The 26,969-nt window shown below is 32.1% G+C and overlaps 3 protein-coding genes across 4 annotated transcripts in view; 2 read left to right on the top strand and 1 right to left on the bottom strand.

The window, feature by feature from the left end:
* Nucleotides 1–860: 860 nt before the first annotated feature.
* Nucleotides 861–12,346, top strand: LOC106469466 (neuralized-like protein 4). Of its 2 annotated transcripts, none has more exons than XM_013929960.2 (9): nucleotides 861–1,032; nucleotides 2,013–2,171; nucleotides 3,930–4,109; nucleotides 4,948–5,020; nucleotides 6,124–6,324; nucleotides 8,572–8,710; nucleotides 9,492–9,604; nucleotides 10,464–10,581; nucleotides 11,695–12,346. In XM_013929960.2, exons 1-9 carry the CDS (start codon nucleotides 901–903, stop codon nucleotides 11,903–11,905), a joined length of 1,326 nt encoding a protein of 441 aa, XP_013785414.2. In that variant the 5' UTR covers nucleotides 861–900; the 3' UTR covers nucleotides 11,906–12,346. The 2 variants fall into 2 exon arrangements, with proteins under 2 accessions (XP_013785414.2, XP_022253709.1); XM_022398001.1 differs by having other exon boundaries at nucleotides 6,124–6,231; nucleotides 11,695–12,332.
* A 443-nt stretch (nucleotides 12,347–12,789) lies between these two features.
* Nucleotides 12,790–18,875, bottom strand: LOC106469462 (transmembrane protein 107-like). The gene is made up of 4 exons (XM_013929958.2): nucleotides 18,452–18,875; nucleotides 17,218–17,285; nucleotides 15,977–16,077; nucleotides 12,790–14,148 (listed from the first exon to the last, which is right to left on the bottom strand). Exons 1-4 carry the CDS (start codon nucleotides 18,542–18,544, stop codon nucleotides 13,985–13,987), a joined length of 426 nt encoding a protein of 141 aa, XP_013785412.1. The 5' UTR covers nucleotides 18,545–18,875; the 3' UTR covers nucleotides 12,790–13,984.
* Nucleotides 18,876–20,199: 1,324 nt separating this feature from the next.
* Nucleotides 20,200–26,969, top strand: part of LOC106469461 (ER membrane protein complex subunit 1-like) — a 31,914-nt gene continuing 25,144 nt past the window's right edge. The window contains exons 1-5 of the mRNA XM_022397994.1: nucleotides 20,200–20,347; nucleotides 21,998–22,113; nucleotides 24,816–24,881; nucleotides 26,061–26,163; nucleotides 26,590–26,751. Of these exons, the coding sequence (XP_022253702.1) occupies nucleotides 20,241–20,347; nucleotides 21,998–22,113; nucleotides 24,816–24,881; nucleotides 26,061–26,163; nucleotides 26,590–26,751 (554 nt within the window). The 5' untranslated portion in view covers nucleotides 20,200–20,240. The remainder of the gene's footprint in view (nucleotides 20,348–21,997; nucleotides 22,114–24,815; nucleotides 24,882–26,060; nucleotides 26,164–26,589; nucleotides 26,752–26,969) is intronic.

Raw genomic sequence — 26,969 nt, 5'->3', positions numbered from 1 at the left:
TATGTGTGGAGAAGACAACTTGTTTGATCGTGACAGAGATACTGAGTTTATGGTGACATGGAGAAGACAACTTGTTTGATCGTGACAGAGATACTGAGTTTATGGTGACATGGAGAAGACAACTTGTTTGATCGTGACAGAGATATTGAGTTTATGGTGACATGGAGAAGACAACTTGTTTGATCGTGACAGAGATACTGAGTTTAAGATGGCGTGATTCCTTTGAAAAATAAAGTTATTCCGTAGTTTTACACAATAAAAGAAAGTCACCGGGTAGCAATTTCATATGTGTAGAACAGGTCCAAATAATATAACATTTAACCAAATTGTCATCTACATCCTTGTTTATAAAACATTATTGATAGTGAGTCTACATCCTGACATCAAGATAAAGACAGCAAGGAATACTGACCTGTGTTTGGTAGAGAAGAATAATAAATTCAGTGAGTTTTGAGTGTTCTGAGAGGTTTTAGACAAAACTAACCAGCAGTCTGTAGACTATAAATTGACCAAGAATATTAACAGAACACTGAAATAATAGTAGGTGTATAAACAAAATTTAAAATTACTACCATACTTTAACGAGATATCAACCAAGCACTAACTTTTTCCAGTATCGGTGAAAAATATAGGAAACCACTTAACCTAATTTCTCTCTCCTATGCTCAGCTACAGATATTATTGGTAAACAAGTGTATTTAGAGACTTTTCTTTGGATTTGATACAAATGTGTGTTTATTATGGTATTGAAGATAGCCCTGGCAACTTATAATTCCTAAAATAGCAAACAAAATCTTGAGTAACGTAATAACGTATTTGGAACAGTCTTCCTTTGATTCAGTTGTGAATTATCTGAATTCACAGCAAGAAAAATCCATTTGGAATAAGGAAAACGTCTGCATGGAGTTCCACGAAAACCACGGGCACAATGTCCAGCTTCTGAATGGTGGTTTCTCTGCTAGACGAATGTCCGGCTACAACAAAGGTCTAGTCGTCTGTAGTAAGCCGTTACCAAGAGGACAGCTATTCCAGGTAATATATGTACTTTCTTGATTCTTAACTTGATCGATAGAGTTCATTACAGAAGTTGTATACTCCTGACAAAGAGGTGAAGCTGAAATGTTGAGCACATAAAACAAACTTGTGAAATTATCCATAGTTAACGATCGTTTTATTTATCTGTAATTACAGGTAATATATGTACTTTCTTGATTCTTAACTTGATCAATAGAGTTCATTACAGAAGTTGTATACTCCTGACGAAGAGGTGAAGCTGAAATGTTGAGCACATAAAACAAACTTGTGAGATTATCCATACTTCACGATCGTTTTATTTATCTGTAATTATGTGTACCATGCTACGGTCAGCATTAAGTAGATTAAAAGATTTAAAAACAAGTCCTAACTTTTGTTCGGGAATTGTTGGACGTGGTACAGGGTATTTCGAAACCATATTATACTGCACACCTAAATTGTTCTTCTCAGAAACAACACACATATTGCTTTTTTTTTTTCTCCCTTGTGTTCAACAATATGAGATTGATGATTTGAATAACAAGTTGTGTCAATGTGAATGGTATTTGGTAGGATCAGTGATCACTGTCCAGAACAGGTGATGCTTGCAGTAGCTCCACTTGGAGATGGGTTTGATATTGCTGATCGAGAATGATGGAAAACATATCGAACACGGTTTTTAAAACATTCTGCACTTGTTCAAACTTTTCTATGTAAAACTTATTATCTTTAACATTTCTCTGGTGAGATTTAGTTCTCTAGAGACAAATAGTTTCTTTTAGATGTAATTTTTTTAAATAGAGGTTTTTTTCTTTATAATCACAAAGTACAATGCCACTGGTTTAGTGTACTGATGGAATCTTATGGTAAAGTGTATCACAAAGTTTCCATGGACTTAGTGCGTGAGTAGTTTTAAATAAAAAATTTATGTGCCGAGAATTCTTTGAAAGTAGTTTTAAACTGTTTTTGTTTATGCTCTTCTCTCTGTAACTCAAAAGGTAAGGATTGACAAGTTAGACCTGAAGTGGACCTCCTCTCTCCGAATCGGAGTCACGACACAATCCCCGGAGAAACTTCATTTTCCATCTTCATCTCTCGGTCTCCAGAAATCTGCATGGATTATAAGTGAAGACTTTGTCTTCTTTGGTGGAATTAAGGTGTGTTAACATTGGTGCTGTTTCATCTCAGTTTCTCTGGATTTAGCAAGACATTTCTCTTTAATGTGGTAAAAAACCCATGGAATATTCCTAGGTTTTGTGTATTAAATACTCCTTGCTCTTGTATAGCCATTTATTTGATACACTGTATAGTGTTGTTAGCAAAACATTTTAGACCGCACATCAAAACAAGTCTTTAAGCCAGCTAGAAATGATAGGGTTAAAAATATCCTTGTTGTTTAGGGGTTAGGCTAAGCTCAGGATAGTATTTACATTGTAAGTTCAAGTTCAAACCTCTTATAAGTACTTGTAAAAAAATAGTTGCTTTTTTATATAGGACTTTTGTGTTGTCTTCACCTGTTGGACAAGATGCTTCGGGAAAGCGTGTTAGATATATGTTTTGTTTTATTGGCAACGAGGAATGAAATGTACGTGATAATACATTTGTAAAGATTATTGTTTTTGTCATCTTGAGATACAAAAAAAATTGAAGTAATCAAGACTAAATTCTTGAAGAAAGAGAAATCACTTTTTTTTTTCAGTATAAAACTCGTAGTTTTCTCTCGTGATTTCATGCTCTAAATTATATGATTTTAAGTTAGCATTTTATTTAGTATCTTATGTACCAGGTCATATTCTGTATATATATATGTATGTCTAAGAACAAAAATCCTGTTAGAATTAAGAGAAATATCCATAACGATCATGTAATTCTTCTCCTTAACCAATTTGTAATCAATCTTTTAGTTATGAAAGTCAATATCTTGCAGATCTGTTTATACGATGATTTTTTGGTAAAATAAGAGGTGCCGGTACTCGTATCGTGATAAATTGTAAAATTACTCTCCCACCTCTTCCCGTGCTTCCTGTCCCTTCACTATTGAATTTGTGATAAATTTTAAATAAAGTTGATAATAAAAATCTCAATTTTTAACATTTATAGATGCTATTTATTACTTCGAGTTTTAAAAAATTAAAGAAATGAAGACATACCAAAATTATAGTTTTATAGAAAATTCCAAATGTTCATTAAGTTTTTATCCGACAAAATGTCCCGACTTTGTTCCTTCACTCGGAGCCAAAGCTCTGATCTACTTTAATACCGCCCACCGAGAAAAGTTATTGTTAAGTATTTCAGTCATGCTAAGAGCCGCTCAACAATAACGTACGGTAAATCTACATTTTTATTCTTTAAGTTACATCACATTTTGAAATGTGAATTAACAGTATGGTTAACTCCTAACAATTTAGTGCAAAATATCCTGCTTGTGAAATAAAATATGACATCAACATTATTCATGCCTGTTCAAAAGTGAATGTTGAGCTTTGCCTGCATGCGAAGCTTTTCAAATGGGAGACAGGCGGATGCTCGAACAGACACCACGGTTCACAATATATATATATATAAGATAATAAAAGTTTGGTAATTACATGAAACCCAAAATCTTTTTTTTAACTGATCATTCCACTGTATGACATAAGAATAAATGGTAAGTCTAACTTTGACTGAACACCAATTTCACTTACATTTTTCATCCTAGAAACATTTTTTTTCACGTCACTTAACACAAAAATACGTACTCCAATTTTGTAGGTTTAGATGTTAAAATTATATGTTGTGTTTTCCAAAACAACATAAGCAATTTTGATTTTGAAACATTTATTAACTTGTTTTAATTGATATTTAGAAGCTGTTTAATTCATTTCCATTTTTTTTTTGAATAAAATATTTAATTTTGGTAATTCTATTAATGATAGGTTAAAAGTCATTATGGTCCTAACCTTGACAGTCTACATTTCTGCCACTTTGTGGGGGTGATGGTAGACTCGGAGAACAGGCTACACCTTTACGTTAACGGTATCGACCAGGGGATTGCTGCAACTGACATCCCACCTGTTTGCTATGGGTTGGTTGATATTTACGGTCAGTGTGAACAGGTAAGTAATAACGTCAGTTGTTGTTCAAGACGCACGAAATATTCGTGATCGTACGTAAGAAAGCTTTAGCATTTATACTGACCTAAAAGCATAGAGGTCAGTTAATATTTTAACTTTTGTACCATCAGTTCATGAGCTGACGAACTACAACTCTTGTAGTTGGTATATAGAATGATGTAATAAAGTTAGCTAGAAACAATTTATACCCATCTGTTAAGTTCTGTGAGATGATTTTTAATCATATAAGTAACATTTATTCATCTATAAATCCATGGTTTTAACAAGAAACAAATCACTAACTTTCCTTGGATCAGTTTCTCACTTCCCCTTCAATATGTTACACGTGTCTTATAAGGGATATAAAACAAGTTAATTGCAGGGGTTTTCTTCCCCAACATTCCTCTTAATCTGTCCATTGTGCCTCAAAATCAGAGGTGTTTAAAAAATAGCATTTAAGATCTATCTTTTGTCTCCAAAAGTCACTGATCAATAAGCTTTTCCTTCAAAACCAGAACTCATCGGCTGGGCTGGATGACGAGAGACAAAAATTCCGATGAAATACTGTTAAACCATATGTTACCAAGGGGTGCTCAGTAATCTTCTCATGCAGTTCTAAAATAGAATTACACGGATGTAATGCTGTTCTTAACCGAATTTTGAATGTTAAAAAAAAAAAGAGCACTTGTATACAATTTTCTTTATTTCTCGACACCCATTTTGTTACTACACCTCTTTTAAAAATTAGTGAAAAGGTTTTAAAGAAACTTTTAATGAAATAATGCAGTTCAATTAAAATTTTACTAGTACAGGTTTTGTTAATAAATGCTACTATGTTTAGGTGATGATTGTGAACTCAAATGATGATCAGAATCATCGGGTCGAGTATAAAGAAAAGGCAGATAAAGATACAGGTGAGTTTACTTGTGTATGGAAGCACAAATATAATAGTAGTTTGACAAACAATGATTAATAAGCGTAACGATGTGATTTTATTTTGGAGAACATAGTCTGTGTTTTTTTTTTTTCTGGTCAAGGGTAATTCATCTATATTGTGCAACAAATTAATTTTATATTACATTGTATTATATCTAAAATACCGTGTTAATGCATGCACTGTTAGTTAATCTAAATATGCAGAGTAATGTTATTTGTATCCACAGTTTTTTATTTATCATGTAGTTTAGTCCTTGTTTGATTTTGTACTAAAATACTGTCTCCACTGTGGTGCTTATAAAGGAACTTTAAACACCTGTATTTAACATGATTCTCAACTCACAAGATAACACCACTTCTGTATCATCAGAAAACACCACTTTTGTGTCACCAGATTCCAGTGATTAAAGCATCTATACTCAACTCACCAGATAACACCACTTCTGTATCACCAGATAACACCACTTTTGTATCGCCAGATTCCAGTGATTAAAGCATCTATACTCAACTCACCAGATAACACCACTTCTGTATCACCAGATAACACCACTTCTGTATCACCAGATAACACCACTTCTGTATCACCAGATAACACCACTTCTGTATCACCATATAGCACTACTTCTGTATCACCAGATTCCAATGATTAAGACATCAGACATGCAACTGCCTATTGAAAGACAAAGATGATGTTTTAGCTTCTATACTGAGGCCTCCTACAGATCTGAAGAAGACTTCGGTGTTGCGGCTGAAGTATCGTATGTTTTTCTTTCAACAGGCAGCCGCTGTCCATTAAAGTTCTTAAACCTACTTTTTCTATTCTGCTTAAAGACCCACTGAAATAACACGTCACCATCATAACTTGTTGTGACTGTTTTTGAAAATATAAATCTTAGTTTCTCTTCTGAATGCTCACAAGTGTGTGTGAATAAATGTTACTGTGATGTGTTTTGTTATTGCTAAATGATAAAAAATCTTTAGGTTATCATATAAATACTAGTCTTAAGAAAATATGTTTACTTGTGTTTAATGTATCTTGTATATGTATCAAGAATTACTAAGCCTAACTATTATGCAATAGGTGTAAAGGAGAAAAAGAAGAAAAGCCAAACAATAGAGAAGTCGGTGATAAAAAACTGCGAATATCAGAACACGTGCTCCAGGTTTTTAGCCACCTTGGGGCTGCCAGGTAAAGTATTACCGTGGAGTAGTTATTTCTCCTTACAAGACTGCAAGTATCAGAACACATGCTCCAGGTTTTTAGCCACCTTGGGGCTGCCAGGTAAAGTATTACCGTGGAGTAGCCAGAAACCTGGAGCACGTGTTCTGATACTTGCAGTCTTGTAAGGAGAAATAACTAACGGTAATACTTTACCTGGCAGCCCCAAGACACAGGTCACTGTTTGATTGACTTGTTAGTCACATGACAAGTTTACAGGTCACTGCTAGATTGACTTGTTAGTCATGTGATAAATTTACAGGTCACTGCTTGATTGACTTGTTAGTCACATGACAAGTTTACAGGTATCTGTTTGATTGACTTGTTAGTCACATGACAAGCTTATTGGTCACTGCTAGATTGACTTGTTAGTCACATGAACAGTCTACAGGTCACTGCTAAATTGACTTGTTAGTCATGTGATAAATTTAAAGGTCATTGATGGATTGACTTGAAAAATCTTACAAATTCAATAATAAGTAGTAGAAAAAAATCCATGGCAGATAACCTATTAGACAAAAATACAGCAAGGAGAAAAAACTACTACAACTTGTCATGTGACTAACAAGTCAATCAAGCAGTGACCTGTGAACTTGTCATGTGACTAACAAGTCAATCAAGCAGTGACCTGTAAACTTGTCATGTGACTAACAAGTCAATCAAACAGTAACCTGTAAATTTATCACATGACCAAGTCAATCTAACAGTGACCTGTAAATTTATCACATGACCAAGTCAATCTAACAGTGACCTGTAAATTTATCACATGACCAAATCAATCTAACAGTGACCTGTAAATTTATCACATGACCAAGTCAATCTAACAGTGACCTGTAAATTTATCACATGACCAAGTCAATCTAACAGTGACCTGTAAATTTATCACATGACCAAGTCAATCAAACAGTAACCTGTAAATTTATCACATGACCAAGTCAATCTAACAGTGACCTGTAAATTTATATTGTGACCAAGTCAATCTAACAGTGACCTGTAAACTTGTCATGTGACTAACAAATTTGTCCAGCAGTGAATGGTAATAGATATTTCAGTTAAAACAGCTGACATTAACAGTGTATGCCAAGTTAACAGTTTAATATTTAAACAGCTGACATTAATAGTGTATGCCAAGTTAACAGTTTAATATTTAAACAGCTGACATTAACAGTGTATGCCAAGTTAACAGTTTAATATTTAAACAGCTGACATTAACAACGTATGCCAAGTTAACAGTTTAATATTTAAACAGCTGACATTAACAATGCATGCCAAGTTAACAGTTTAATATTTAAACAGCTGACATTAACAATGTATGCCAAGTTAACAGTTTAATATTTAAACAGCTGATATTAATAATGCATGCCAAGTTAACAGTTTAATATTTTTAAAAATCTCTTGCATGCAAAGATCCAGCGTACATTCCGATGTTAGTCTTGCTGTTTAAATTTGAATTAGTGATAATTTTTTGGTATTTGTTGGTTTAGTAGTGACTAAAGAATACAATAAATTGTTGATATTTTAGTTTATATAGATCTCAATAATTTATACATTGATATCTGAAATGGTACAACAGGTAGTAACAGCAGCTATCTGACGGACAGTTTGGTATGAAAGATGTTACGTTTGTAAATTATATCTTCATGGTTTGGATGGCCTTAAAATCTGTTCTTCTGATGTTTTAACAGATAATAAGCTACACGGGTATTTGGTAGTTCTTATTACTTGATACAAGTCATCGTTTTGATATCTATACCGATGTAGTTTCATCAGTTCTTCAGATTACTCATGTAGCAGAAAGTTCAGAGTATCTCTTAGGTTTAGTTGTTAAACTTGAGAAATATATCTTAAAATCCTTACTGATGTTGTTTCATCAGTGCTTCATTTTACTCATGTAGTGTAGTATATTTCTTAAACCTACTTGTTTAACCTGATGAAAAAAGTACTAACTGCTTGGGTATCAAAACTGAATGATGTTATTTTGACAATAAAGTGAGAAAAAAACTGTTTCATATAAAAGTTTCACGTTTTTGTAGGCTCATTTATTTCTAAATACTTGAATAAAACTTTAGCAAATTATGAAACATTAAAGTGAATTTTTATTTTGTCAATAATTTTTCAATCTGTAAGGATGAATATTGATTAAAATGCTAAAAGATTCTTTTAATATTTTTAACTATTAAAAAAGAAGGTTCTAGATTAATATTTTTAAGGGCCTAGAGTCAAAGCTTCAATAGTCATATGAACGTGAATGTCATAAAAATTTTTTACTCTTAATAGTATGTTAAAAATCTGTTTATTGATCCTTTGTAGTGGGATACTTTGTATCCGAACATAACGTATGTTTCTGTGAGGCGTGTCATAAGATCAGAGCTGATGAACCTTACTTTAAGAAAGGAGATCCTCCCAGAGAATATGCTCTCCCTTTCGGTTGGTGTCGCTTCTCCCTTAGGTAAGAACTAGAATATATATATAGAAGTTGTAGTATTTGCCATAGTTGAGATACTATGGCCACATTCTAATACCGAAGGAGACTGGATTGCCACGACAACAAATGGACTGGTGGCCAATTGGAAGAAGACGCAGAGGAAGACTGAAAGATAAAGTTATGGACGGAATAGAGGTTGAAGAACGAGAAGAAGACTGAATGCAGAGAACAGCTTTCGTAGCTATCACGCACAGAGCAAGATTCCCTGTTATCGTAACGAATCTTTATGCATCTCGTGAATAGTTGTAGAACTGCTCTAAGAATTCCTAGGTTAAAGTACACTTTCTGTTGACAAAAGTGTAACGAGAACTTTGAGGAAAGGCGACAGAAATAGTGAGATGATGAAATTGTTGTTCAAAGTTAAGAAATCAGTTGGTAATTTTGTACACAGAACTTTAATTATTATATGAATATTCCTCGTAGTTTGTTAATGATGTGTAGACAATTAAACTTTTGTTTTTCATACTTCTTTTTATTAATTACTCTCAGCTAAAGATTAGATTGTTTTTATCTGCTGCTTTATATATGTGTAATCACAAGATTACTAGAAACAATTTTATAAACTCTCCATATTTTAGTTACTGAGTGATACATCAGAAAGTTTAGTTTCTATTTTTTTCATAACCTTCATAATATTTCTGTACCGTCAGTTTGTGCAGTGAAAAATGTCTACAAGTGCACTTTTCTGAATCCAAAATATTAAGAAATTACTAAGCTATTATTTCACAGATACTTTTCTTCCCAGGTTGCCTAACAAAGTGGATCCATATAATATTCAAGATTGGCACATAGCTTTTCATGGAACTCGACTGGGAGCTGTTCGAAGGATTCTGGATAGAGGGGAACTCCTTCCTCCAGGTTTGTTCTTTAAAGATTTTGCAACCAACATTAACTGCCGTGTTTCTGTATACAAAACTCGGATTTCTTTTTATGCTCAGAGAAGCAGTTAATGAGTAAGGAAATTGACTTCTTGCTAAGTTGTTTTGATTTTGAGGTTATATGATGCTAAGTAGTTTTGATTTTGAGGTTATATGATGCTAAGTAGTTTTGATTTTGAGGTTATATGATGTTAAGTAGTTTTGTTTTTGAGGTTATATGATGCTAAGTAGTTTTGATTTTGAGGTTATATGATGTTAAGTAGTTTTGTTTTTGAGGTTATATGATGCTAAGTAGTTTTGATTTTGAGGTTATATGATGTTAAGTAGTTTTGTTTTTGAGGTTATATGATGCTAAGTAGTTTTGATTTTGAGGTTATATGATGCTAAGTTGTTTTGATTTTGAGGTTATGTGATGATAAGTTGTTTTGATTTTGAGGTTATATGATGATACGTTGTTTTGTTTTTAAGACTATACAATAGTCAGTGGTTTTGTTTTTGAGGTTATGTGATGATAAGTTGTTTTAATTTTGAGGTTATATGATGTTAAGTAGTTTTGTTTTTAAGACTATAATAGTCAGTGGTTTTGTTTTTGAGGTTATATGATGATAAGTTGTTTTGTTTTTAAGACTGTATAATGGTCAGTAGTTTTGATTTTGAGGTTATATGATGCTAAGTTGTTTTGATTTTGAGGTTATGTGATGTTAAGTAGTTTTGATTTTGAGGTTATATGATGTTAAGTAGTTTTGATGTTAAGACTGTATAATGGTCAGTGGTTTTGTTTTTGGCGTTATATGGTGACCACTGAATTTGACCCCAAAGATGTTTCTCTATATTTAAAGATGGAATAAGTCTTGGATCAGGTGGTAAGTCAGGAAAAGCAGATAACCATTCTCAACAAGTCATGCTTTCTCCTACGGTGAGGTATGCAGGGTGTGCTACCTTCGCTCCACGACACGAGTAAGTGCAACTTGCTTCGTTATTTAGTTTTACATTTTTCATCTTTAGTTATCTTCGATCTATGGTAACATGGATCACCTTTTGACATAAGATGATAGGTATATCTCATTTTCTTTGCCACTTTTATGATGGGTTTAGGGGGGAAAAAAAGTTGTCGGTGACATCAGCAAGTTATATGCTTTCCTGACTTCACAATCTATAACTGTAATACTGTAGTGTATTCTCCTTATGTGTAGTTTTAATAACTAACTTTTATATACAGAACTGAATAAGTTAACTCTTGCATTTATAGATAACTCTCCCAGTACCAGATTTAAAACAAAAAAGACATGCTTTAATTTAAAATCATAAATAATATTCAACGTTAAACTGGTACACAATTAAAAACATTTTATATAGGCCTATCTATGGCCTTCAAAAAGTTGACGTTCAGGAGTGAATTACAAGACGTTGTAACAAGTTTAATCTCATCTCTTGATACTAGTTGCTGAAACTCTGCAACGGAAGTGACAAATCAAAGAATAGATTAGGCCTACGCTTCATCTTTTCTTCACTGTAATTCACACTTTGGTAAAAATGTGAAATTCACAAATGAATACAGAAGATAAAACAGTATTGTCATTGACTTATAGCAGTGTCTTTCATCCACTGATCCTTGGATCGGTGCCAGTCCATCATAATCACCTTACCAATCTGTGAGATTTCATAAAAGCAAGCCTTCTGACAAAAATAAAATTATTCAGAACCGATATAGGTTAGAGGACTTGTAACTGATCTTGTTTTTTAATGTTCAAACATAAATTGAATTTAATGAATTACACTAAATAAAAAGTGTGGCTAGCGATTAGATTTGTTGTTCCTCTTTTAAAAGAAAGAACTAGTATTCTAAATTACTGTAAACATATGATAAATCATATAAACATTATTAAGTAGATACCAGCCTAAATTGCATCATTCAAGTAGCCACAAGGTTATAAAATGTCTTGATTTGTAAACAAACATCCATTCAATGTGTCACTCTGAACGGTACTGTACGTACACTCACCTACTTCTTGGAACTGAGAAATGATAGTTGTGCCATAATTTGCTGCTTAATATCATATTTTTTGACAGATTTAACGACTCCAAGACTCAGAAAATTCTTCAGGCTCGAGTAGCCTTTCAAGTGTACGTTAGACCCGGCTCGTATACATCTGGCCCCCAGCGACTTGGAGCCGTAGAACCGATTGATCTTCGTTTCAGCAACAGTGAGCTCGAGTGGCTTACAAAGGAGCAAAATTCAACCGTTCTACACTCTGTTCTAGTAAGATTAGAAGGACTCTAGAAAAAAAAAATGGTATTTTGATCATATTGCATATACTGTTAATGCGATTTTAAACAGCGTAATATGGAAACTTCCATTTAGACATTGTACAGATTTTCTATTGTGTTTTGTAACTTATTTGTTATTTATTCAGTATTATTTTCCTTACAAGTTTTCATCTGGTCAACTTTATGAGTAAGTAGACAATTCTATACATTAACATTACTAATGAAAATATTTCCCAAAGAATAACGCACTTTCAGGTCATTCTTATTCTGTTGACGTTTTGCTTCAAAATTACGTACATTATTGTACCTAAAATACTCGTGTCACACTATGATCGAAGACATTAGTCTCTTCTGTAAATATTACTGAAAGTATACAAGACATTATGTACAATCATTACCCACTAAGTTGTGATGTGTTTTGTTTTTTTTTATTTATGTAGATATATAAAATAGAAAATGAAAGTAAAATTATTTCTGATTATCTGAAAAGAAACGGTCTTTCTTGTTTTCTGTACACGATGCGTTTATTAAGTTGTTTTCTTCTTGTACGAAAATACAAGTGTAGTCTTATCTTGTCACCATCTACAAATATCAAACTTGAGGAAACATTACTTTCTGAAGTTATGACACTTCTTTACTTCAAATATCATGGAGTTGTCTACCACTATGCCACAAAAGGTGGCAATGTCTGTGATGAAATGTTTACCACTATGCCTCAAAAGGTGGTGTTGTCTGCAATTAAAATGTCTACCACTATGGCACAAAAGGTGACGATGTCTGCAGTGAAATGTCTACCACTATGCCACAAAGATGGCGATGTCTGCGATGAAATGTCTACCACAATGCCACAAAAGGTGGCAATGTCTGTGGTGAAATGTCTACCACAATGCCACAAAAGGTGGCAATGTCTGTGGTGAAATGTCTACCACTATACCACAAAAGGTGGTGATGTCTGCAATGAAATGTCTACCACAATGCCACAAAAGGTGGCGATGTCTGTGGTGAAATGTCTACCACTATACCACAAAAGGTGGCAATGTCTGCAGTGAAATGTCTACCACCATGGCACAAAAGGTGGCAATGTCTGCAGTGAAATGTCTACCACTATACCACAAAAGTGGGCGATGTCTGCGATGAAATGTCTACCACCATGCCACAAAAAGGTGGTGATGTCTACAGTGAAATGTCTACCACTATACCACAAAAGTGGGCGATGTCTGCGATGAAATGTCTACCACCATGCCACAAAAAGGTGGCGATATCTACAGTGAAATGTCTACCACTATACCACAAAAGGGAGCGATGTCTACAATGAAATGTCTACCACTACGCCACGAGGTGGCACTACCTTTTTATTTCCATAATGTTTTTGAAGCTAAAACATGAGTGGTGAAATTTGAGAAGAAAGATTGGGAACAGAAATAAAGGTGTAAAATCAGAAAATTACGCACGGAAATCTTGGAAATGCAAGTATTTAATGTTGACTATTACTGTGTGTTATCCGTGAAGAGGAAAATAAAGGAACACAGATAAGTTAACGATGAAATATACAAAAAATATCTAAGTGTATGTTGTAAATAAATGGAATCACAGCAACACTAGTTTTCAAATTAATATGAAAACTGTAACTTTAAACTTACAAACAACCAGGTATCTCAGTACAATAGTGCCATCAGACTTCATTCAGCAAGCTGCGATACACTAGATGTAGGTAAATCAAGTTTCTGGTGCAATTAAACTTGAAAATTTGCTTTATAAAAAAATACTGTTTTATTCCAGCTTTACAATAATGTATTACATAAATTATTTTTATCATAACTTGGTCGCAGTGCTGAGCTGTTTACTTTCACTTTACTGCCGTCTCTCGGATCTGTTTATTGTTGAATAAATAATATACATCCAAGTTGTTTGACATCACTACTCCACAAGAAGATATATCTGTCTTTTATCTTTAAACCATACCACAGTTGTAGCATAGTTTTCACTCCGTTATATAGTCTGTTACTAGTGGTTTATTACTGAAAGGTTTAACGTGAAAATATAAAAAAAAGTCATACCGATCTGTTGATTGTTTTTAATTCCAAAGTTTTTTTCATGTATATTTATTCATCCCAAGAACCTGCATAATGATAACAATTTCTGTAATTCCTGGCATGACACTGGAAAAACAAAAGATCCACCAAAACAAGTCACAATCCCATGAATCTGCGATAAAATATGACATGGCAATGGTGCCTAGCGAGTGCGTCACTATAGCTGAAAAGTACTAAAGAATGATATTTTTTTTTTCATTTGTAAGTAATTAAATATGACAAAATCTTTAGAAGATTTTAAGAGTTCAAATTATTTGAAGTGATAACAGACCTAATATTCTAGTTTTTAGATCACATTCTAGTTTTTAGATCACATAAATTGTTCTAAGTTGCTTAGGAAGTCTGATAATAAAAACAAGTTTCAAAATATTTTGACTTTAAGAACAAGTCACTGGTAGAATAAAAGTACGTACTGCAAGCACTCGCATGGTCAACATTTTTACTTTATTTTTCAATTTGAATATTTCTCCAATAAGATCAATATAAAATAATATAATAAGATCAATATAACTTTACCTTACCATTTCAGATAACTGGTTATCACCAATATACCATAACAGTATCAACTTTCTATGTCACATACACAGTACAAACAATACGACTATATCACCAATATACCATAACAGTATCAACTTTCTATGTCACATACACAGTACAAACAATATGGCTATATCACCAATAAACAACCCCCCACCGTACAAACAATATAGCTATATCACCAGTAAACAAACACTCCCCACAGTACAAACAATATGGCTATATCACCAATAAACAACTTCCCACAGTACAAACAATACGGCTATATCAACAATAAACAAACACCCCGGTGATATAGCTGTATTGTTTGTACTGTGGGGAGTGTTTGTTTGTTGGTGATATAGCCATATTGTTTGTACTGTGGGGGTATTTGTTTATTGGTGATATAGCCATATTTTTTGTACTGTAAATAAACAAACACCCCCACAGTACAAACAATATGGCTATATCACCAATAAACAAACACCCCACAGTACAAACAATACGGCTATATCACCAATAAACAAACACCCCCCACAGTACAAACAATACGGCTATATCACCAATAAACAAACACCCCCACAGTACAAACAATACGGCTATATCGACAATAAACAAACACCCCCACAGTACAAACAATACAGCTATATCAACAATAAACAAAAAAAACCCACAATACAAAAAATATGGCTATATCACCAATAAACAAATACCCCCACAGTACAAAAAATATGGCTATATCACCAATAAACAAACACCCCCACAGTACAAACAATATGGCTATATGGACAATAAACAAACACCCCCACAGTACAAACAATATGGCTATATCGACAATAAACAAACACCCCCACAGTACAAACAATATGGCTATATCGACAATAAACAAACACCTCTAAGGCAATGAATTATGCTCACGGAGAACAATGTATTTTTTTGTTTTGTTTGTTACAGTACAGATAAATTTACTGTTTTCAAACGTTTATCACAATTCTTTAGTTTTTCTGCTTAAGAGTTTTGAACATCCTTGGAAACATCATAATTTATAAATATTGTTTGAGAAACATCACGTTCCACAATATCTTTCCACTAACGAACTACGTAAGCCATATTTTTGAGTAACTTATATGATAATAAAACTGTTGTTGGTTTTTTTAACTATCACAAGTGATATTTAGATAAGTAATGTAATACAACGAAAACTATTTTAGAGGCAACTGTTAATTGTAAAAAAAATAAAATAAGGCAAAGTTCTTATCCTCTTGTTGTTTGATTATAAATGAAAAAATAAATAAAAACTGGCAGTATTACTTAATTCAATACCATAAACACTGGTATTCTGTAAGGTTAGAAATAAATATTAAAAATAAAAATAGAGAATATAAAACCCAAAATATTTTAGCTAAGAAAAAAAAAAAAACTTAAAAATATTTAACAGTTGATTTATAACTAATCAATAACTCATTAAAGGATACAGAATAATGCTTGGCTTTGGCAATATGTTGACATTCCTCCAAAAAATCCAATTATTTCAGTCAGAAGGAAGATCAGAGCTAAGGAAACTCCAACTAAAAACCTTTAAGAGAACAAAAACCCAGTGTTAACGATAAATCTAGCACAAAAATCAAAATAATTGCATTTCCATTCAGTAGCGTGAGGTGTGGGTCTAGGGCGATAAAAAATAAAATAAAAATATTTATTAACTTTACTTATGGTTCTTCTTTCAACAAGTCATAAATCTATTCAAAAAAGATTCTATGTGGTATAAACATAAAACTGCTTTTGATTGTGATTTGGTATTTTACATCTAAATCAGTATTTGACAAAAGTTGGTAAACTTAGAGCCTCCCGGATGCCGGCATTCGTATCGGACCCCTTACTCGTGTTCTGGAGACTCCCACATCTTCACCATACATTGAACAGGTATATCAGCTACAAACTTTCTAATTCTAATAAAAAGAAAAAAAAACCTTTAACTTATTATTAACTTGGGCATCAAAATGATACAAAAATCTCCAAATCTATAGACTTGCATAATGATACTCATAAATCATTCTTAAAATCTAATGAAACATTCTATGTTAACAAATCTGCTATTTGTTTTAAGCAGAAGAAGTTAACATCAAATTAACGTGACTATTATTGTTTTAAAAATTTACTTGGATTATGGAATGTATACAGGGTTGTGTGACAATACCTTTCAGTTGCACCATATTAAAAGGAGTAAAAACAACCCCAGGTACCATCAAAATACACTATTTTCAGTGAGAATTACAACATTTTTCTCAGAGACAGCGCCCCCAGTGGCACAGCGGTATGTCTGCAGAAACTGCTAGAAACTGGGTTTCGATACTCATCTTGGACAAGTAAAGGTATTTTAACGTATGGTTGTACGTAGTACAAGAGGAATGTCGATTATTAATTATTCAGGGATCTTCACACCTAGACAAGTAAAGGTTCTTGTATTTTAATGTATGGCTGTACGTAGTACAAAAGGAATGTCGATTATTAATTATTCAGGGATCTTCACATCTGGACAAGTAAAGGTTCTTGTATTTTAATGTATGGTTGTACGTAGTACGAACAGAATGTCGAAAAGGAAAATAAATTAAGTACAGCGTGTTCCAAAACATGAATTTTCACCACAAAATTGTTTAAATTAATACCATAATTTAAAGATGTGTTACAAACTAGCATAAAGAAAAAATATACTTACTCAGTATCTTTTCTCTTGTAATTTTCATCAGAATAAGACAATTCAAGGCATGCTTTAATATTCTCTTCCTATAAAAAAAGATAAGATAGTATCAGAGGACCGACTTTTCTACTTGGAAGGAGAGAAGACTAAAAGTTTGTATATAATTTCTGTAGTAGGTCTACAGCAAAATCAACAAGCTGAATAAAGGGTCACTGTTTAGTGTGTGTGTGTATATACCTATATATATATATTATTTTCTACATCCAAATCTGGCATTTTTTTGTAGTTATTGTTATTATTAAGTTAATTTTACTATACTCTGAGAATGGTACAATGATGACACAGGTTTCAGATTTGGAAAAACCAGGCGAGGCTCTTATTTTAAGACAGTTTTGTATTTCTTTTGCTTCAAGTTACATGATGATTCAACCAATGCCAACATGTTTTTACAGACTGACTGACACCTCTCCCTCTCGTTTGTTTATCCTTTTCGATCATTCCCATGAGTGAATATATCCAGATCCCATCAAAATCCCAGGCTGATGTTTGGGACAAACTTAGAAAATAGTTTGAAATTTAGTATCTAGCCTTGATTTTTATCATCCATGTTGGAAGGTATGGTCCAAGTGAGGTCAAATGTGAACAATTTAAAGTCAAAGATAAAATGGCATAAAAAGTGATTGATTTGACATGGACTAAACAATTTAGAAATATTACATCTTTGTACTCTTATCCACAGTTTTGAGAATTAAAGAAAATCTAAGCAAACATGAAATACAAAACAAACAGAAATCTTTTATTAGAACTATTATTATAATAATATTAAGGGACCTATTTACCACAGTACTATAAAATTAAGCAATATAAAAATACTGAGGTAGTAAAAGACGTCAAGTGTGAAACAAGAAATCAAGAAGAATTTCCTCCGATGATGCTCATGCAAGTTTATACAACCACATCTATGGTACAGTGTGGGTAACTGTTATCTCTGTCACTTGTGTAAGTTGTAAATTATGGTTTGCTCATTCTATAATGATCCATATAAGTTATAACACCACGGTAACTCTTTAGAGAATAAGCAGGCCTTCATGTAGGCCTCTATTATTATATAAATTAAATATAACTTTAACAAATCTTACTCTCAGCAAATAGCAGTGTAAAATTAACTGTACACAGCCTGTTCTAACTAAGCTATAATAAATTACGATGATTTTTTTTCACTGGGCTAATTAAAATTAAACAGTTCACTTACTCTTGACCAAAAAACAGTGAGTAATACCAGAAGATGAGATGACACAATTAAAAACCTAGAAGGTATTAAACTGTTGTATTCTAACCGAGTCATCGCCACGAAAAGTGAACACTTTGAATTATTCTTGACTAAGTTCCAAATTTAATATTAATAGTATAATTTAATGAATAATATTGGCCACTCAAAGTCTAAGGTTATCAACAATTTTCAAGAGGAAATATATTTTTGATAATTATTTTGAAAGTTGATGGTGATGTCTCCAGTCATTATTTAGTGTTCTATACTTTATCTTTCAGTGTGAGGCTTCACACAATTTTCTTTTCAAACATATAGTAAAAAGGCTTCAAAAAACAAGTAATAACTGTTTCGATTTTACGTTGACTTGATTACGGCACAAATATAAATCTACACTACGATATACTGATCAGGCACTACTGCAGTGCCATCTATAAATAGATGGCCTTTAGGAAGTAATTTTAAAAGATATTTTTACAAAAACCTGAAAAACTTCTTCCTGGTTGTAAAATATCTCATAATACCAAGCCGGTCACTAAAATAAAAAAAGAGGTAATGTAAATCTTATGTTGTTACGGGATTTACTTACACAATAAAATAAAATTTAATCAAAGAAGGGAAAGAATTCAACAATCATCTGAGTGTTATATAATAAAATATACGTTATTTACCAACATAATGCCAATCAAAAGTATTGACTGTGTAAATTAGTTTTCATTGGAGTTAATTTTGCAAATAATATATATATTTTAAGGTACATAATTGAATTGTAAAATGTTTTCCCAAATTGATTACAAGGCAACTTTTACAACTTCACGTAATTCATACTTAGTGTTTAGTGCCATCTGTTGACAGTTAAGAAAACTGTATACAAATTTATTTCTCTCATAAACGTCCATCGCTGAACATGCTCGCTCTTTCAGCCGTGGGGGTGTTATAATGTTCGTCAATCCCACTATTCGTTGGTAAATAGTAGCCCAAGAGTTGGCGGTGGGTGGTGTTGACTAGTTGCCTTCCATCTAGTCTATCACTTCAGAATTAGAGACGGTTAGCGCAAATAGCCCTCGAGTAACTTTGCGCGAAATTCAACAAAACAAATTCACAAAAGATAAGAAAAATGGTCTAACCCAAATAATAGACTTTCAATTATGAGTAAAGTACCGATCTACACAAATCGAGAATAGTGTAAATTTGATCCACATAAGAATGAAACGCTTATTTGTTTTTTAGAGCAAAACTACTCAATGGGCAATCTGCGATCTGTTCATCGAGAGAGAATATAACTCGGGCAAAATTATATTATAAATCCTCAAACTTAACCATGACCAATTGAGAGGGGGGGGGGTGAATAAAACAACCTGTAACTGCAGATAAGTACTCGCGATGGTTCAGCGATAAGCTTGTGGACTTATAACGCTAAAATTCAGGGTTCAATTTTTGCACTGGGCAAAACACAAATAATCCATTGTACATCTTTGCTTTTAAAAAATGGTGAACGAACTAGATATATCCAAAATTATTTATAGATTTGTTAGTCACAGCTTTTTTTATTTACACTATTTATACGAAATTGAAAATAAGCTTGTATTCTTCCAAAATAGCAGAAATATTATTAAGGAATTTAATAATTCAGTTTTATTATTACTGTTACTGTTATTTATTTAAACGAAGTCAATTTTAGGACGACTTCAGTTTTTAACATGTTATTGAATAAGATACTAAATTCGGCATTTTGGCTTCATTAATATAGTCGATAACTTCAACGTGGTGATTTATGACTACTGTGAATTCAAAGACAATGATTTTCTTGCTAATTGTTTTGTCTTGCATGTTCCACAATTCTCTGTCCCTTTATGAAGATCAAATTGGAAAGTTTGATTGGTAACTTAAGATTTTAAGTTTAAAGCAATATAGTATAATTAAAGTTGTACATGGATAGTTAGTATAGGTTTTGGCTGGATACATGCTTCTTGTGTTGCATCAACTACAGAGAACGTATCGGCCGAAGCCTAAATTAAAGGGTTATTCGTGATGTAGGCTTAACTACAAGGTCCATGTGGTCAAAAACTAAAAGTGATGGACGGTTATTATATTAAACAAAATTTCAGTTGTCTAAACGTTGACTTTCAGAGATCACTATAACAGTCAATCACACAGTTTTAATTACTCGAAGTCGAATGAGCATTATATCAGCTAGTGCAGATTATTTAACAATAACATGTTACTGTTTCATATTTTTCTATAGCAGTTTTACTCATTTTCTTAACATCAGCAATTTTTATTTAAAAAATCAGGCGGTTGGAAATGCAAGTTTAAAATATTTATCCATAAAAAATTAACTAGTGTATCAAGATTTTTATTAATCAACAGGTAAAAAAATCCATTAATAATACTGCTGTTAGTGTTATTTAGGGTTACTTGCTGTATATTTTTCCAGTAATGTTAGATAAATGTAACTCAATTATTTGGAGAATTTTTTACTCATACTATTACTACCACTACTAATTAATTCATTATTAGAGTGGTCAAGTTGATTTAATTTTCTGCAATTAAAAATGTTATCATCCAAGGTATTTATCTTTACTTGAATTAGATGGTGTTGATTTACACATAGTTTTTGCTCTTGCCAATTAGGATTGAGAGTTCTGGTTAAAAGTTTTTTTCTATCTCAAAGTTATCCATTTAATATTACTATATTGGATGTTGATATATCAATACATTATATACCATGTCTTAATAAAGAAACTTCTGGACCAAATGGTCCCTAGTTGTCCCATGGAAATGGAGCCATGTTATAGTAAGTTGTACCATCAGTGATTAACTGTTAACCTCTCAAAAATTAATACGATTGTTTGGTATATATGATTTTACATGCTGAGTTACATGAGCAGTAAACATTATTTCTATGTTGGGGTGTTATAAACTTTGAACGTAGTAGTGATTAGTAAAAATGATCTAATTTGTGTGCTTGAATTTATTCCAATATAAGAAAACTGAACAAATAACTTTTGCAGTGTATTTTCTCCATATAAAGAAGCTTTGTGTGATATATGGAAACTTTTCAAACAATAGAAAGATATAAAAAAAAGAGTTTAGAAGTAATAAAAGCAGTGCATAAGAATCGTCTTTATGGGATCTTATGTTAGTTGTGAAAATTATCTTGATATCCCTAATAGGCTTGTTTTCATGAAAGTAATTTTAGTTGGTTTTTTTTTAATTAAGAGAGAAAGTGGGTAAAAGTATGGTGAGCAAATTGTAATTAAAAAAATGGAATTATCAATTTACTGCGAGAAATCGAAGGCAAAACAAAAATATCATCCAAAGAATCAGTCGAGAAGTATCAGTAACTTGCAATATATATATCGTAACACAAACATTCAGAAAAATGTTTTGTCAGATACACACACACGTATATATATATATTATTATTACTCAATTCTTGTTTAATATTTGCATGTATCTTGAAAGACCAAGTGATTTATTAGTTGAACATTTTTTCCTCATATGTTTGTGATTTATTTTTCCATGGAGGAAGTTGGAACTAGTCGGAGAAGTCAACCATGTTCACTATGATGAATCTGGAAAGATAGTTGTAGCCACAGATAAGAACGTTTTGGCTTTGTTGAACCTGCGTAATGGATCTATTGGTAAGTTATTGTCAAAGAAGACCAATAACAAAAACACCTTCATGCTTTTTCTACTTGACCAGAGTGGCATTAAGTTTAGTTGGGGTCCAGTGACTAATGTATTTTTAAGGACCCTTTTAATAGAATTCCTTGTATATATTTTTTTATTATTTCAAGGTTTGTGGGGCCCTGGGGGTTGTAGCCCTTGCACTAAACTCGAATATTATCTGTCAATATGCAACCGAATTATTAACATGGATTACAAGTTTTTTAATATTTATTATTTATTAGGACAGTGATGGATAATGACCAGGCTGAAAGGCCTCAGTAGTGACCACAAGTCCTAATAAATTGATTTATATCAGATCTTATGAAAATTACATGTTTAAACATGTGACTTGCATGTATTATCACCCTTATTTGAGAAATTTATTTAAAAAAAACAGTGAGCACTTTTACAAATCTTAGTAGTTAACATTATATGTTTATAATTATATAACCAAAAAAATAGTTTTACATAATTATATCTGAATTATTTAAAAAGAGAATTCAAGATATAGTAATTGTTAGTCTTAACTGACTACTAAGAGGCTTTGAATTCAATGACAGTCTTGTTAATCTATCACACTTATGTCAAAAGTAAATGAAGTTTGAAAGTTTCCAAATATAACAAGTTTAGTATGGTTTACCAATGCACTGTTCTTATAGTGTTAATCTAAATTAGTTTAAAAAAAATTGCTTTAATCTATTTAACACGTTAACTGCTGAGGATGCACATGTTTAACATTTGCTCATGTGTACTCACGACACAAGTGCATTGTAAATATAAAATTTAAAGATTATTATTGCTATTGTTTAAACTGAAAACGCAATGATATTGCACTTTTATCAGCACTTGCCATAGATGATGCCAAGAATCTTGGCAGTTAACTTGTTAAACTACTTCAATATTGATGTTTAGGTTTGTTCCATCCTGTTGAAAGTACCTTGATTATTGATCTTGTGATATTTTAAAATTGGTAAATCGTTCTTTAATTTGCATTGTAGAAAACAAAAGGAAAAATATTAGAATAAGTTACATCTCGCATAACAAAACGTCATTAAAGAGTTAAATATCTTTCTTGTATTGGTCTTTGATTTTTGCTTAGGTGTATTAATATGCCATCAGAGGGCACTGTGATGAAACTTTCAAGACTACTAAAATAGATGCTCTGGTTTCAACTGAATATATTTTAGGAAAATATTTGAGGTGCATCATGATTACTTAACGTAATATTAGAAGTATATTAACGTGGTAAAAAATGTAATAAATATTCAGATATAGTTGTGCGTAATATTTATTACGTAAACCAACCAACATACTTGTATAAACATTTTCTAACTGTGATGGAGAGAACTTCAGTACAAAATAAAAAAAGTTAATAGTTCGTGCATTCTATTTTGAAGAACATAAATTTGTATTCAGGGTTTTTTTGGGGTTTTTTTTAAGATATCTATCTATATATATATATGTAGGGTCTAAGTATAAATTGATTACCCAGAATTGGTTTTCATTTACCTTATTATTTTTCAAGCCCTTTTTTTTTTTTTTTTTGTTGTTGTTGTGAGATTTGAAAAGATTTTCTACATGGAAGTACATTTGATGTAAATTAAAACCTAAAGTAGGGACCTTTTTGTTTTCGACAAGATGATTGTCTGGCACGCATGAAGTCAACATTGTTCACCATTACTTATATGTTTGTTATTGCTAACAGTTCAAAACCAGACTAAAAATATCAATGTACATAATATATATATATATATATATATATACGTACATGTATATTATTATAAAATTATAGCTCGTGTATTGTTAGATTCATAATTTAAATCATCTATTTTAAATTCTCTTTATTTATAAAAAAGCTGTAGAAGTTTCTAGAAGATCTGTTAATGACAAATTGTATCAACTGCTTTTTTCTTTTGTAGAAATAGTTTTTTTAAACTTTTACTGACTTTTAGAAACTAACTTTCGCCTGAATGGATCATTTCCTTTAGTATAAGAATAACTGGTGTCAATAATTCTTGTTGTTTTTTTATGTTTTAAATATCAACTTAAGGACTTGTATAAAAAAAATGGCAACTAAACTTTGGTAAACAAACTTATTTACCGATGAAATAGATGAGTACCAGTTCAGAATTGGTCACTTAATGGAAGATGTTCCACAAAATAATCCATATTGACCTCCAGTTTAACCTTTTATTAGTTCAGAAGAACAAATCAAATCAGGATTGTCTCATCCGACATAACACCACTGGCTAGCTGTTGTTACTTTAGATGAAATGGGACTGCCATCAATCTAATAGTTGTGTTACTTAAGAGATGGAAACATTTATTCTCAAATAAAAAAGTTACAGTTATTTGTCTGTTCTTTGATAACAGATGTTTGAAAAGTAAAAGTAAACTGATGTTGATTTCATTCAGTTTGAAACTTTAGAATGAACACTTACTGATAGTTACTGTTTCTTAATAAATTGATACAAGCTTTTTATTAGTTATATTTCACAATTCCTGTGTAGCGTACACTTAAAAAACGACAACATTAAACGTAATTTTCTTCGTGCTATTCATTTTAAGCGTTTTCCTTCAAAGTTAGAAACTTTTTCTTTCTTGTTCTATTTAATATTTATAAAGATACTTACATACAAAGAAGTTTTGACACCTTTCGTTAACTGTGTTGCAGTGTGGAGACAACTATTAGAGAAAGGATCACATGAAAAGGTACAGAGCTTACAAGGACATTTCCAAGGTATTGTTTCTCGTAACAAACTTTATTGATCTATTAGTGTAGTCAGTTTTTGGTTCTTTTATGATTTTTATATTACGACAGTGATGCACAATGTTCTTGTACGTAGAAAATATTAAATAAAAATAATTATCTTAGTACCAACTCATTAATTATAACTTACAAGGGTTATTTTGTCAAAAAAAAAAGTTATATTTCTTTTGGCATCTTATAACATTAATAATTACATTTCTTATTTTTGAGGTGTGTGTGTTTTTTTTCTGGATTGTTTAGTGATACACCTTTGTGATTGAGGATATTTTTATCCCTTTCTTGCTGAAGTGACCGTACCCAAAAACTATACTTACAATTAACTCTTGTATATAGATATTGAATCTTTATGTAAGATTATACTTGTTGGTACTACTTCCCCACGTGGGGGTGTTGTTATTTACAGTTAAGATATCCTTATGTAGGACTGTGTTTGTTTGTTTATTGTAGGTAATACACCCTCGTCATGTAGGACTATGTTTGTTTATTGTAGGTAATACATCCACGTCATGTAGGACTGTGTTTGTTTATTGTAGGTAATACATCCTTGTCATGTAGGACTATGTTTGTTTGTTTATTGTAGGTAATACATCCTTGTCATGTAGGACTGTGTTTGTTTATTGTAGGTAATACATCCTTGTCATGTAGAACTGTGTTTGTTTATTATAGGTAATACATCCTTGTCGTGTAGGACTGTGTTTGTTTGTTTATTGTAGGTAATACATCCACGTCATGTAGGACTATGTTTGTTTGTTTATTGTAGGTAATACATCCTTGTCATGTAGGACTGTGTTTGTTTATTGTAGGTAATACATCCTTGTCATATAGGACTGTGTTTGTTTATTATAGGTAATACATCCACATCATGTAGGACTGTGTTTATTTATTGTAGGTAATACATCCACATCATGTAGGACTGTGTTTATTTATTGTAGGTAATACATCCTTGTCATGTAGGACTGTGTTTGTTTATTGTAGGTAATACATCCATGTCATGTAGGACTGTGTTTGTTTATTGTAGGTAATACATCCTTATGTAGGACTGTTTTTGTTTATTGTAGGTAATACATCCTTATGTAGGACTGTGTTTGTTGATTGTAGATAATACATCCTTATGTAGAAGCACAATTTAGTTTTTTTTTAATTTTCCAGATGTGATCACAGTTCAAGGAAGGGGCGAGTACGTCCGGTGCTGGGATGTTGCAAGTGGTGTTATGAAGTGGGAAACTTTCTTACCAAATAATCCTATAGGCAGGTAGGACTTAATAATCTGAGCTCTCAAAAAGCAGTTTGATTTTATTGCCTTGCATTAGAAAATGTAAAATTTCTTGTTTTCTTGTAAAATGTTTAGATTTAGAGGTAAGTTGATTCACATCTAGGTTGTAGTCTCCCAATATCCATGGTGTACACAAGACATCACTGTAAGATCTTCTACTCTCCAATTCAGAACCAACCTAATATATCTGTGTCGTCAGAATTGGTTGTGAGAGATACCCATAATACTGCTGAAGATCACTGACTTGTACATTCTATACTTCTTACTCGTCCTGATTTTAAACCCTCGAAAGAAGGAAAGTCTACCCGTAGAAAAGTTTTGGGTTATCGGGTTTTTGTTTTAAATGAAGAGTGATTTTACCTTACTTGTTTTCATAAGTTTTTTAAGCTTCCATTCATGTTTTAGTTCGTCCATCATGAAAATTCATGTAGCAGCTGCCAACAAGCAAGTACTTTTTGTGGAGATGTATCCAGGGGGTGGCATTCAAGCATTTGTGTACAACATACGAGAAGGCACATTGAAGAAATCTCCCAAAGCACCAGCTCCGTGGCTCACGGAATTAACAAGGTAACTCTGCCTGCCACTTATGCCTTACTTGTTAAAACAAAAAAGGATAAATTTCAAATAAGAATTTGAATAAAATCAGGCACCATGTAGCTATTTAAACTTTAAACTTGTATATTCTGAATAAAAAAAAAAAAAAAAAAAGTCTCAGAAAATGTGTTTGGATAAAAATAATTTATTTACTCAAAAATTAATGTTTATATTCTGAAGAAAATATGTTT

Source organism: Limulus polyphemus, unplaced genomic scaffold (assembly GCF_000517525.1).
Source record: "Limulus polyphemus unplaced genomic scaffold, Limulus_polyphemus-2.1.2 Scaffold3501, whole genome shotgun sequence".
Taxonomy (NCBI): Eukaryota; Metazoa; Arthropoda; class Merostomata; order Xiphosura; family Limulidae; genus Limulus; species Limulus polyphemus.
Note: the sequence above shows the minus strand (reverse complement) of the source record. Positions and strands in the feature narration are given on the sequence as shown.